Below are 13,037 nucleotides of genomic sequence, written 5' to 3' on the forward strand. Positions count from 1 at the left end.
CACAAGGAATTTATCGCGGCGGTTCAAGAACAACTCATGGGATTCATCAACGAACAAATCCTTGATCCCAAGGATGAATTCTACTACGACGAAAACACAATTCATAGGTCCTTAGCTTCTGAGCTAGCGACTACTACTACGTTGAAATCGTAGCTAGCTAGGACATATAATGGATTGTAATTAATACATTACTACATATGTTTCTATATGCATGTGTACACATTTTCTATAATGTAAATATATTTTGGTCATATGTTATGCAAATGCATATGTGTATATATGTGTGTGTGTATGTATATATATATATACACACACACACATATGCATTTGCATAACATATATATGTATAAATACATATATATTATGCATGTACATATGTATTGAAACATATATAAATATAATATATATATATATATATGCATATATATGTATATATATATATATGCATATATATGTACTAAAACATATATATGCATGGTTTATATATATATATAAACCATGCAGCAACAGGGCCATGTAAAAAAAAAAAGGTCAGCTGGCTCAGCCGGCCACGTGGCTGAGCATGTTACCAACCGGGACTAAAGATCGATCTTTAGTCCCGGTTATTTCACCCGGGACTAAAGATAGCGATCTTTAGTCCCGGATTGGTAGTCCCGGTTTGGAAACCGGGACTAAAGGGGGGTTACGAACCGGGACTACAAAGGGTTTCTCCACCAGTGTTGCGTAAAGATGAGTTGGGTGTTTTCATGTCATGTGGTCGTTGCCGGCCGTTGTGGTTGGAAAATTCATCGCCACCCAATGTGCGACGACGGATGTCACACATCTTCTTGCAACGCAAAGGCTGTGTTTAGATATAAACTTTGGATCTAAACTTTTAACTTTTTCTATCATATCAACCTGTCATACACACCCAACATTTTAGTCATATCGTACCAATTTCAACCCAAACTTCCACTTCCAACTTTAGAAGTAACTAAACACAGCCAAAGAAAAGCATACGTATAGCCTGTAGGAGGAGCACGTATATAATACAGCGCGCACGTGTTGAAACAGCCGTTGATCGACGGGATGTCGCATCGAATTGGTGATCTCTCTCCTTTAATATTTACCTTATATTTATTCTCGCTTGTGTGGGGCTGCGAGAATGTTCGATTAATTGGACGGAGGAAGGATACTGTGTGTCGGGTCAAGTGCAGTGATGCACGTTGCTCCGATTGGTTGCTTTGCGTGCATTACTCGAGTATGTCATGTAGTGCTACCACTTCTCTTTTTTTTTTTTGGAAACCATGCATTTTATTTAACTCAGAAACAGAGTACATGGTTGATGTTATAATTCCTAAACCTTGTGTTGGAGTTCAGAACAGAAGCAAAACATGATCTCAATGGATAAGCAATATGAGAGATGTTTTGACAGCTAAAAACAGGAGAAGAGAAGTTTTCTCTAGCCTCCTTAGCAAGTTTATCAGCTGTTTTATTGAGAGTTCTCGGGATCCAGTAAACTCTAAGAAGATGATCCGGCAAGGTCTGAATTTGACTCCAAAAAGGTAAGAGACTCCAGTATCCAGGGTCCTCCTGAAAACTTCTCTTCTTTGTCGTGTCCGCCACCATCGAGCAGTCGGTGAGGAAGATCGTATCTGTAAAGTTCAACAACAAAGCAATTTCCAAAGCTAACTGCAAGGCAAGCAATTCTGCTTGAAGAGGGGAATCAGCCATGCAGCTATTGGCTTTAACAAAAAGAGCATTATGCGTGGCAGGGAAGTGGAAGAAAATCCCAATACCGGTTTTATAGTCATCCCAAGATGCATCCACATAACATCTGTTCCCTTCAGGAATTCTTTCCATTTTCCTCTCCATTGACGTTGATGCCTGAACATTAACCTGCATTTGAGTCTGTTCCATACAAGCAGAATAAGATGTAATCATAGCTTCAGCAGCATAACAGACTTGGGTTGGCTCCTGCATCTTTCCCTGAAACTTAAGATCATTTCTAGCTTTCCAAAGTTGCCATAAAATATTGAAAATCCTATTTAAGGTGGCTTTGGTAGAACAATTACTGGTAATATAAGCAATGATGTGAGCCATAGAGACATTATCAGGAAAAAGGTTAGGGCGTAAATTAACATCAGAGATCATCCAGGTTATTTTACTGAAAGGACAATCAAAGAAGAGGTGGAAATCATTTTCAATCGAACCACATCTGCAACAGTTAGGAGTAATATCATTGACCCTAGAATGCAATCTTTGAGCAGTGGGTAAAGCACCCAGAAGTAATCTCCAAGCAAAAACCTTGATTTTCGGAGGAATGCATTTATCTTTCCAAATTTGTTTCAAGATGGCTTTGTCTTGACTACTTACCTGAGTTCCATAATTAGCCTCTTTTTTCCTGATTTCCTTGTAGGCACTTTTGGAATTGCATTCACCATTTGGGGTGAACTTCCAGCAGAGTTTGTCCTCCCCCTCACCTTGAACGATTGGAACCTGCAAAATTTTGTTAACTGCCTGTTGATAAAAAATAGTGTTCAGTTTTTTAACATCCCAGGCTTTTCCTACAGTCCACAGCTCAGCAACAGTGTTGGGCAAAGGAACCTGCAAAGAATCTAACTTGATATAGTCATGAATATCATTATTTAGATCACACCAAGGCTGGCTCCAAATTGAAATGTTGCCATCTGCTAGTTGCCAAGTCACAGCTTCCCTCAGAGTTTTCCTAAAACACAGAATTGAGCTCCAAAACACAGATTTAGAAGAATTACTGGAAGCCTTCCAAAAAGATGTACTTGGGAAATACTTACCTTTCAAAACCTGAGATACCTGCTCTTCCGGCTTAGTGACCAGTCTCCAGGTAGCATTCAGGATAAGGCCTTTGTTAACCAAATGGATGTCTCTAATTCCCAACCAACCTTCCTGAGTCGGCTTGCAAATGTCAGACCAAGATTTTGAACAAAGAGGTTTCTTGTCTTGGCCTTCCTTCACCCCTGTCCACCAAAAGGTTCTAATGATGGAAGTTAATTTGGAAGTGAGCTTTTTGGGCAGAAGAGTGGTGGCCATGTAGTAAATAGGAAGCGAGGCAAAAACAGATTTGATCAAGGTGAGTCTGCCTGCATGGGAAAGTTTATTGGCTTTAAGGATAGTAAGCTTAGTTCTGAACTTATCAACAATGAATTGATAGACAAAGGCTTTGGTTCTGTTGGTTACAAAAAGAGGATGGCCCAGGTGTTTTGTATTAGCATCCACTGGAGCAACATGAAAGATTCTAGTGATGAACTCTTTAATATGATGAGGAGTGTGTTTACTGAAGAGGATGAAGGATTTGTTCCAGTTAGGAGTTTGGCCAGATCTGTTGCAGAAAATATCAATGATCTCTTTGATTATTCTTGCTTCAATCTCTGTGGCTTCACCTGTGATAATCAGGTCATCTGCATAAAGAAGAGAGTGAATAGCAGGTCCTTGAGGACTTAGACTGGTACCTTTAAGCTGATTATTAAGAAGGGCTTCATTCAACTGCTCAGAAAGTTCATTAAGAGCCAGCACAAAAAGATAAGGAGAAAGGGGGGCAACCTTGTCTAACTCCTCTATTAGCATTAAAAGCACCATAGGATTGACCATTGATATTAACAGAAAAAGAGGAGGAGCTGATACAGCCAAGCACCAAATTAATGAAATCAGAATGAAAACCCTTTTTTTTCAGAGCCAAAGCAATAAAATCCCATTCCAATCTATCAAAAGCTTTAGAGAGATCAATTTGCAGTAAAAAAAAAAACCTTTTCTTTTGAAAGACTTGAGGCCAAAAGAGTGAAAATTTTCTTGAGCAATAATAGTGTTATTAGCAATTCTTCTACCTGGGATAAAAGCATGTTGGGAATTGGAAATGAGATCAGGGAGTTTACCTTTGATTCTATTAGCTATGGATTTGGCAATGACTTTGTACATCACATTACACAAGCTGATTGGTCTGAAATCTGCAGGATTAGCAGGCCTATTTTTCTTAGGGATAAGAACAATGTTAGTCTTGTTGAGCTCTCTGGGAAAATTACCTGTGCTGTAGAAGTTTTAAATCAGGCCCATGACATCATTTCTTATCCATCCCCAGGCAGCCTTGAAGAAAGCTGCATTCAGCCCATCAGGCCCAGGGGAGGCATTACTTTTCATACTTCTGATGATCTGCAAAACTTCCTGTTCATCTGGGCATTGCCAGTCAACTTGGGCTGGATCATCATTTCCAGGAAAATAAGAGGTAGACCTGTTGTTTCTATCTGTACAAAAGAGGTTAGAAAAATAATCAATGAAAACATTTGCAATCTCATCAGGATTAGTGATAAGCTGATCATTTGATATGATGGAAGAGATTCTATTTTTCCTTCTTCTTTTGATAGCAGCTTGATGGAAGAAGGAAGTGTTCCTGTCTCCATCTTTGACCCAGTGCTTTTTGGCTCTTTGCTTGTGATAATCTGAAAGCTTGTGCAGAAGGGAGTCATGCTTGGTTATTAGTTCTTTTTCTTTTTCTTGCTGATCTTGTCTGTTGTTAGAAGACTGAATATCAAGAATCTCCTGTTCAGTACTGGCAATCTGGTCTTGAAGAGGCTTCTTTTTCCTGCACCATGTTAGAAGATTCTGCCCTAGATTCTTAGCTTTAGCAACAAAGGAGCCATTAACAATAGAGTTCCAGCTGTTTTTTGCCAAATCATGAAAATCATTTTCAGACAGCCACCAATTTTCAAATTTGAAAGATTTTTTTGGCTTTCTATGAGTAGGATTGAGAAGGATCAAGATAGGAGCATGATCACCATAAATAAGGGGAAGATGATAAACAGTGGTGTAAGGAAATTTAGAGCACCATTCAACATTAGCCAGACACCTATCTAATCTCTCATAGATGACATTGTTACCTGTCCTCTTGTTAGTCCAGGTGTAAGCAGGACCATTGTAGCCCATGTCTATCAAACCCACATTTCTTAAAAGATTACAAAACATGGAAATACGATTCGGATCAGGAGGGGAGGAACCATACTTCTCCTAGGGAACCATACTTCTCGAGTAATAATGTAGAATAGTTGAATAAGATATCTTAGAGCAGGTATAATAGCAGGTTATTAGCTAGTCATAAACATATTTTAATAGGATAAAAAATGAGAGAGAAAAGCAGCGGGCTATAGATCTGTAGCCAGCTGCAGTGTGAACTCTAAGACACAATGCGTATATGACAGGTGAGACCATATATTAGTAGTATAGTAAGTAATTATTGTATGAATTGGATATTATATTGGCAATAGATGAATTGGAGGTAGTAGTGGGCTATACTATTAAACTTGCCCTTATAATACAGAATGAATATGAGTAGATGTTTTCTTTAATTCTAGCTTCTGATATTATAAGACGGATGGAGTATATTGCATAAGAAGGCAGGATATTTTCATTTGATTCATTGATTGTGCATGTCCACGGACGGTCGCGGTGTCCACAGACAGACAGCAGCGGAGCGTGTGGGAACAGCAAGAGGGAGCATATGCATTGTTCGCACGAATCGCGCGAGTTTTCGTCGTCGTCGTCGTCTGAATTTTCGATCCACCACCGCGGAATCTCGGATGGGGAGAATCAAAGCAGCAGTTGGTCGGCCCGAAGCAAAAGCAGTCAGCGCTAGACCGCGCAGGTCTACCGGTGGGAATTGAAAGAGGATATGTGCATTTAAACTGGAGTATACATTATCTTAGTAGGTTGTATATAATCATTTCATAAATATATATATAGGTTAAAATTTAAGTTTTACAAGTTAAGAAAACTATAATTAGTTAACTTAATATTGATAATCAATTATTTTAAAAAAGAACCTGTACATGTTAAATTTAACCTCTTACATATTTGTGGAGTGGGCTGGCGCATATTAATCTATCTTTTATATTTTTCTATTTTTTTAGGCAATATATCCTATGCACACAGGCCCTCACGTGTACACACGTGCACACCAACTAAAAAATATCACCAAAAAATCTACAAAAAATCATACACATACTTTCAATTGTATTACACCTAGGGTTAAAATCTTAACGTCAAATTCATTATATTTTAGCCGTAACAAACAAAATCTGACAGTTTTAAGGTTGCAATTTTGTCAGAATTTTATCTTTTTTATTATTCTCTATGTAGAATGAATTTGAAGATGCGACTTTGCACGTAGATGTAATACTATTGAAAGTACATGTATGAATTTTTCTAGAATTTTTTGTGATAATTTTTAGTTGGTGTACACGGTGTGTACACGCGAGGGCCTGTGGGCATAGGATACGCTTCCTTTTTTTTATTAATAACATATAAGTAACGAGTGAATATCTCCATTTAGAAGGAAGGAGTTGTGGCTACCACCACCAAGCGTGTCGTGTGCGACGCGCGGAAGCGCGGCTGCGGCATCGACCGAGCGAGCGCGAGCAAACAGCACGGCCGGGCCAGCCGCGTGGGAAAAGCGGTGCGCGGCTGCGGGGCACGAAACGCGCGGTGCGTGAGTGGGTGTCTGGGGGAATAAGTTCACTTTAGGTCCCTCAATTTATCACCGAATTTAAAATTCATCCCTAAATCAAAATACCGGATATGATAGTTTCCCAATTTACAAAACCAGATCACCCGATATCATAAGCAGTATGATACTCAGTTTTAGCTGATGGGGCAAGTTTAGTCAGCGTCGAACCCACACGGACCCCACATGTCAGTAGCTAGCACTCTCTTCTCCTCTCTCTCTCCCCCCTCTCTTCTCATGTAGTCATGTCTCCCCAACCCGCTCCGACGAAGGTGCGGAGGCCGGTCCAAGGCTGGCGAGGTAGCGGCGCTCGACGTGGATCAGGTAGGACCCCTGGAGGACAGCGGCAAGGGGAGGACTAGTTGAAGTCGGTGACGAGGTCATGTAGAGGCGGCGACTCTTGGAGTCGGAGGAGGCCACCGCAGCTTCTTTCGTGGGCGCTAGGGCGAGGAGGAAGGCCTTGTCGTCCTTGTCGTCAAGGAAGGACATGGTCACTGGAGCTAGCACGTCGCGTCGCCGGTTGAGGTTTTGGGAAGCGGAGGCGGTGACGCCTTCCTCCATCCATCGCCCTTCCACTCCTGGCTGCCCTAGGAGGAGCATCGGTGGCATGACGTCCATGCCGCTCGCCCGCAACAACTGTGGCGGCCCGTTCAAGTCGGAGCCCTGTCGGTGACGGCGCGCTGATGCCTCTCGTTCGACCGGTCGTCGAGATCCGTCGCTCCGCTTGGAACAACGTTGTCACCTGAAAGCCACCACCGGGATATGGAGGTTGTCGCCGCCCCCGCCCCTGACAGCCCCGTCCTTGGTCTTCTTCGTCGATGCCCCCAACTTGACCCTCTCTGCTCTTCTCCGTTGGGGACATCACCTGGTGGGACCATGGAGGCGAAGACGAAGAGGACGCGTGGCAGTGACGATCTTGCTGTCCACCGCAGCCATGCCCGGAACGAGCGGTTCACCGGCGCCTCTATGTGGATGGCGGCGGGCACATGGAGGTAAACCGGTGGCGCACACTAGAGAGAAGAGTGGAAAGATGACGTGGGTCCCGCTGCAATTTTTTTTTTATTTTTAACCGGATAGTCACTGACATGTGGACTCCGTGTTGTTTTATTTTAAGTGCCACGTCAATGCTACGTAGGTGCCATGTTAGCCAAAACCACTGTTTAAACCACCTTGGGACTTTTATTTGTACTTGTTTGGAGAATTGAGGGACGTATCATATTTGATATTTGGTATCGTGGTTCGATGAATTCCAGATTCGACGGCTACTTGAGGAACCAAAAGTGAACTTATTCCGTGTCTGGGTTATATGTAATTGCTCCAAACGGTGGCCTGTTGAGGTGGAGACAAAATGGGCTGAAATAGTTCGGGAAATTATTGGACTGGACCAACGGGAGGGAAATGGACTGAATTGGTTTGGGCTCGAGGTGTGAGGAGGTTTACCTGCAGGTGAGAACCGGGACTCAAGTTCCTACATTTTTCGCACACACACTTCCTAAACTACTAAACGGCGTGTTTTTCTGAAAAAAGCTCCTATACAAAAGTTGCATGTAAAAAAATCATATTAATCCATTTTTATTTTCATTTTTTTTGGAGGGATGGGTTCTGAAGCCCTAAAAAAAACACAACCTAATTCTATGTCTGAATAAGAAACTGAGCTTTTTAAAGGAGACGGGGATTCTAAAATAAACTCTGGCTGCTAAAAGCTCCTTGAACAGAGCCTAGGTGGCTAGGTCCGGTCCACATGAAGTTGGGCTCTCACCATTTACTTATGGAGGATATGTACCGAGTACCCACACGATATACATATATGACAATAAATAGGAGGTGGGCCGGATCGATGTAATACGTAACATGATAGAACTTAGTCGTCATGTGGCCTTTTATTCCAAATCAGGGTATAGAGCTTCAGTTGAATACTAACATGTACATGTAAGGTAACCGAAAGCCGTATTTTATTAGGTTTCCTACTTATAACCCTGCCCCGTATCTAACTAGGTTGAAGGCTCGTAACCCTACCCCCGGACATGTATAAGTTGGGCAGAGAGCCCTCTTAAGGACACAAAATATTCAACACCCACAATATAATCGATGGAATACATCCATCAAAATAGAAGTTGTATATTATCTCATATCAAGAGTCAACTTATATAAATCCTTATCTTCCGCATACATCTACTTTTAGTCTCGTCCGCTACCATTTTTATTATTGTCGATTTCCAAAATCGACACAACACAACTATGCTAGGGTGCAAAAATTATTAGGATAAACTGATACACATATCAGGTGCTCCTCGCAGAGTCGCAATTACAACTCTAACTATATTATCCAATATGCAGTGTTCAGTCTGTTTTTTTCTACCTATAAAACCCAAAAGGTTATAAGGGCATTCACGGTGCACACACGTGACGTGTGACAATGTCTATCCACGTAGGCAGATTGTGTGCATGGAGGAGGAAGGGGGTGGGGACCATGTCTTCACCGGGTTCATGTGCCCTCGTTTGGCCTCGAGAACCTTGTAAGAAGAAAACAAGTTTTGTTAGACATAGGAATCACATCCACCCATGTCCGGAGAGAGAGAGAGAGAGAGAGGGGGGGAGAAGCTCGCCGGAGAAGCCACATCCGCGCCGCCAAGCTCCCGCCTACTTCGAGCCGTGCCTGACAGGGGAGAGGAGTAGGGGCGCTGAGTTCGAGCTAGATCCGCCCTGAGCTCGTTGTCCCATCCGGTGGCGACGACAAAAGGTCGCCTGTGGCAGTTGCTGCAGAGGTGGTGAAGCGGTGATGCCCCGACCCCGACAACGATGCCCTCGCTGGCCGATGCCTCCTGATTCGCACCGCCGAGCTCCTGCCGTCCCCCGCTACCGCATTGCTGTTTCCGAGGGCAGGGGTGGTGCGCTGGTGAACGCTTGGCCCCACCGCCCTCCACCCGACTTTCCCTGCGGTGAGGAAAGGAAGAGAGGAGAGAGGGGGGGAGGGGGAGGAAATGTGAAAAGAATGATACTAATGAGACCCGCTCACTATAAGTAACTTGCATTGTGAAACATGTAGCTAACACCGTTCTCGGCTTAGGTGGCATGTGAAGTTCAACAAAACTCCATGTCACACTGCTATAACCCTAACAGGGTATAGATCAAGCAAATGCCATAAAGAAGAATACCCAACTATCGAGCTTTCCAATTTCAGTGACCCAACGTGGAATATATAACGTATATATCAGGCACAAATTATCGTTTCCATACAATGCATACGCTAAAGTATTCCCACAGGAGGCTTAGGCATGTACAAAAATATTTTGAAGAACATCAGTACAAACTGTAAAGTCATTAGCTGTCAGCCTCCTTGACCACCATGGTACGGTCATCAGTTGTTAGCTTTCCCATTGTTTATCTGCTTTGTGGAAGAGCAATGGGTATTGGATTTGGGCCGACAAAGCTAAGCTCAACCTTTTGGGGCAAAAGGTGGTAGGTGATGGACATCTCCTCAAACAGTTTCTTTAGTTCCATGACGAGCTCAGATCTCCTGAGGTTCCTCTCTCGGATATTCTGGAAGTTCATCGTATGCTGGACACACAGCGACATGTTGATCTTGTTCACGTCCAAGATGTCCTTTAAGTTTACGGTGTGAATAGGGCACCAGTGCGTCGGTTTGCTGTCTATGTACCTGAAAGTCAAAAGGAATTAGGGGTAACTGAGACGTGATAACATGTAATCAACTTCAGATAACTTTCGTATTATATATATCACATAAAGATTCATATCAATATATATGATATGTGGTATGCCTCTAACATTGGAATGTTGAGATATTGGAGTCGTCCTTTTCCTAAAAAATATTCTAAACAAGATGAAAACAAGACAGTTTAAGAACTCACCCCTTGATTCTGGACTTCAAAGCTCCAATTCTCTCAATTGAAGTTGAAACATCAATCGTAAAATTAATGGTGTCATACATATTGGGACTTCGATAAAAGTTGCTGATTGCCTTTGTTGATAATACAGAGTTCGGGTAATATACTTTCTCATTGTCATTTTTCAAGAAAATAGTGGTTAATATATTCATTTCTTCGACAACCATCTAACATCAGCATAGATAAAAGTCAGTACCAGAACTTCATATGAAAATCAATTGAAACAGGTACTGGTAATAGGGTGGTCTAAAAGTTACCTGTATTCCATCGATGACACAGCGGTCGCCAACATCAAATGGATGCATGATGAATACAAATATAAGAGCCTCAAATACAGTCTTGCAGGCATTTCCAAATATGAATACCACAACTAAAAGTTGGGACGAGATGACAAGGAGGATTTTTGTTGTCGCAATGCCCATCAACAACAAAGTGATGATAATGATTATAATAATCACTAAAACCCTGATCAGATTGTGAAGTTGCATAACCGCTGTTTTTGTGTCATTCAAAGAATGTGCCAGTGATTTGCGGTCAAGATATGCCTTTACCTGGTGGCAGGAAAACAAATAGATGAGCTTCAAATATTCTAGTCTACACACGGAGCATCAACGCATATCAAACACATAAGCCCATCCACAGCCATCCTATATTGGCTTAGGATGTATCACTTCCATTTTCACATAGTTAAATTGAGTTATAGAAAATAAACTATTACTTGTTACATGCTCAAAAAGAACTTGAAAAGGAGACAATAAGGTAGTAATAATAAATTCACCATGTCCAAATTGTATAACTCCAGGTAATGTTTACAGCTTAAATGCGTTGCTCAAATTTTAGAATTCTAATGTAGTAGTACTATAAAAGGGCATGTTCACAATTCTGACTGCTGCGGATGAAACTCAACGAATATATGGAACATTTGAGAAAACCTATATCCTAGGACAAAATGACCACTAGGACATAGAGCATGTAACATAAATGGAAACAATGTTTCTGTTAGAGCTTTCAATTACCACCCAGTTCTTCAGTGCAGACTTTTTTATCTTCCTGGTCTCAAATGCTCCCTCAAACCTTTGAAGCACCAAATCCACCTCCTCCTTGTTGAAAAATCTTAGCAGATCCACCTCCTCAATGTGCCTGCACCAATAAACAATTGCACAAATTAAAGAATATCCAAACGATTGGGAATATCCAAACGATTGGACTACTTCACTATTATAATCCTCTTACTTATAGCCGGGTCTTGCGACGTTCTTGAAAATGGCAGATGCAGCTGCCTTTGCCTCCCACTCATTATTTATCTCCTTATCCTTCTGCTCCATGCCATCAACATCATCAAAGCTCTCGATCGTATTAGATATCGTTGACAGCCTTGAGCTTCCGATTGCCGCCATCAACCCTTTCATCGTCCACGCCGACACCTTCTCCTGGCTCATCTTCCTCAGTTTCATCACGTCAATCACACCCGGCGAGCCTTTCTCCTCCTTCGGTTTGGTGAAGCTCACCCGCCCAAGACCACTACCCTCCCGGCCCACATTTTCTGCCAGCTCCATCACGGGCGGCCCCGACAACGTCTGCAGGACGTACTGATCGAACACATTCTCCAGAATCCGATCGAAGAACGCCTTCCGGTGGAACGTGGATGCCACCACCTTCATGAGGAACGTCTTGACCAACCAAATGACTGATCCAATGAGCACGGAGGCGAGAAACCTGGACACATAATTGAGAATTCTGGCCGTCTTGGCCGATCGCCCGACGTCGCGGTCGAAGAGCTGCGACCAGGCGATGAGCACGAGCCCGATCCAGAGGCAGACCTGGACGCTCTTCTTGAGGCCGAAGACGAAGTAGAGCACCTTGTTGCGGAGGAGGAAGTTGCGCTCGACGAGGAAGACGACGAGCGTGACGACCCAATGGCTGACGAGGTGGCCGGAGAAGACGCAGATGACCATGACGCACCACTTCCAGATCTCCAGGCCCCAGAATCCAGCCCCCTTGAGCGGCCGCACCACGAGGCTGACGACGAGCAGCGCGAGGAAGAGGACGAGCACGAGGAGCTCCACGCTCAGCTTCATCCTGCGGCGGCAGCGCGCCGACGACTTGCGCCGGACCTCCTTGGGGAACACCTCCTCCTCGTCGTCGGCTTCCGCGGGGGTGTGCGGCGTGGAAGCCGCCCCCGAGCCGCCCCCTGCGGCGGCGGCGGGGTGCGCGGGGGAGGCGTGCGACGAAGTGGAGGAGGCCGCGGCGGCGGCGGCGGAGGAGGGCGGGGCCGCGGGCTCGACGAAGCGGGACTTGGGCTTGGTGAGCGACGAGCGGCGGCGGAGGAGCGCGGCCGAGGCGGGAGGCAGCGGCGGGCGCGAGGACGGCGCGTGGGGGCTCGAGGCGGCCGTCTTCTCGGGGTTTTGGGGAGGTTTTGCGGCCTCCGGCAACGGCGTCGTCGGCGTCATCGGCGGCTGCTGCGGCTGGTGGTGGTTGGGGTGGAGCTGCGGCTGGGGATGGTCGGGCGGGATGAGGAGGACGAGGTCGACATTGGCGGGGCCCGCCGGCTTGGCGTGGTTCGGCGGGTCCATGGGGGCGGCGAACACGTACGCGAGTGAGGCTGCAGGGAGTGGGGTGGAGGAGGC

General features: G+C 44.3%; 2 protein-coding genes across 2 annotated transcripts; both read right to left on the reverse strand.

Moving 5' to 3' along the window:
* Positions 1-887: 887 nt before the first annotated feature.
* On the reverse strand, positions 888-4,932 carry LOC112939314 (uncharacterized). Its single transcript, XM_026026231.1, has 3 exons — positions 4,152-4,932; positions 1,343-3,572; positions 888-897 (listed from the first exon to the last, which is right to left on the reverse strand). Exons 1-3 carry the CDS (start codon positions 4,930-4,932, stop codon positions 888-890), a joined length of 3,021 nt encoding a protein of 1,006 aa, XP_025882016.1.
* A 4,754-nt stretch (positions 4,933-9,686) lies between these two features.
* On the reverse strand, positions 9,687-13,037 carry LOC4340431 (mechanosensitive ion channel protein 10). The gene is made up of 5 exons (XM_015785798.3): positions 11,644-13,037; positions 11,427-11,550; positions 10,668-10,961; positions 10,375-10,577; positions 9,687-10,163 (listed from the first exon to the last, which is right to left on the reverse strand). Exons 1-5 carry the CDS (start codon positions 12,981-12,983, stop codon positions 9,887-9,889), a joined length of 2,238 nt encoding a protein of 745 aa, XP_015641284.1. The 5' UTR covers positions 12,984-13,037; the 3' UTR covers positions 9,687-9,886.

Source organism: Oryza sativa, chromosome 6, assembly GCF_034140825.1.
Source record: "Oryza sativa Japonica Group chromosome 6, ASM3414082v1".
NCBI classification, from domain to species: domain Eukaryota; kingdom Viridiplantae; phylum Streptophyta; class Magnoliopsida; order Poales; family Poaceae; genus Oryza; species Oryza sativa.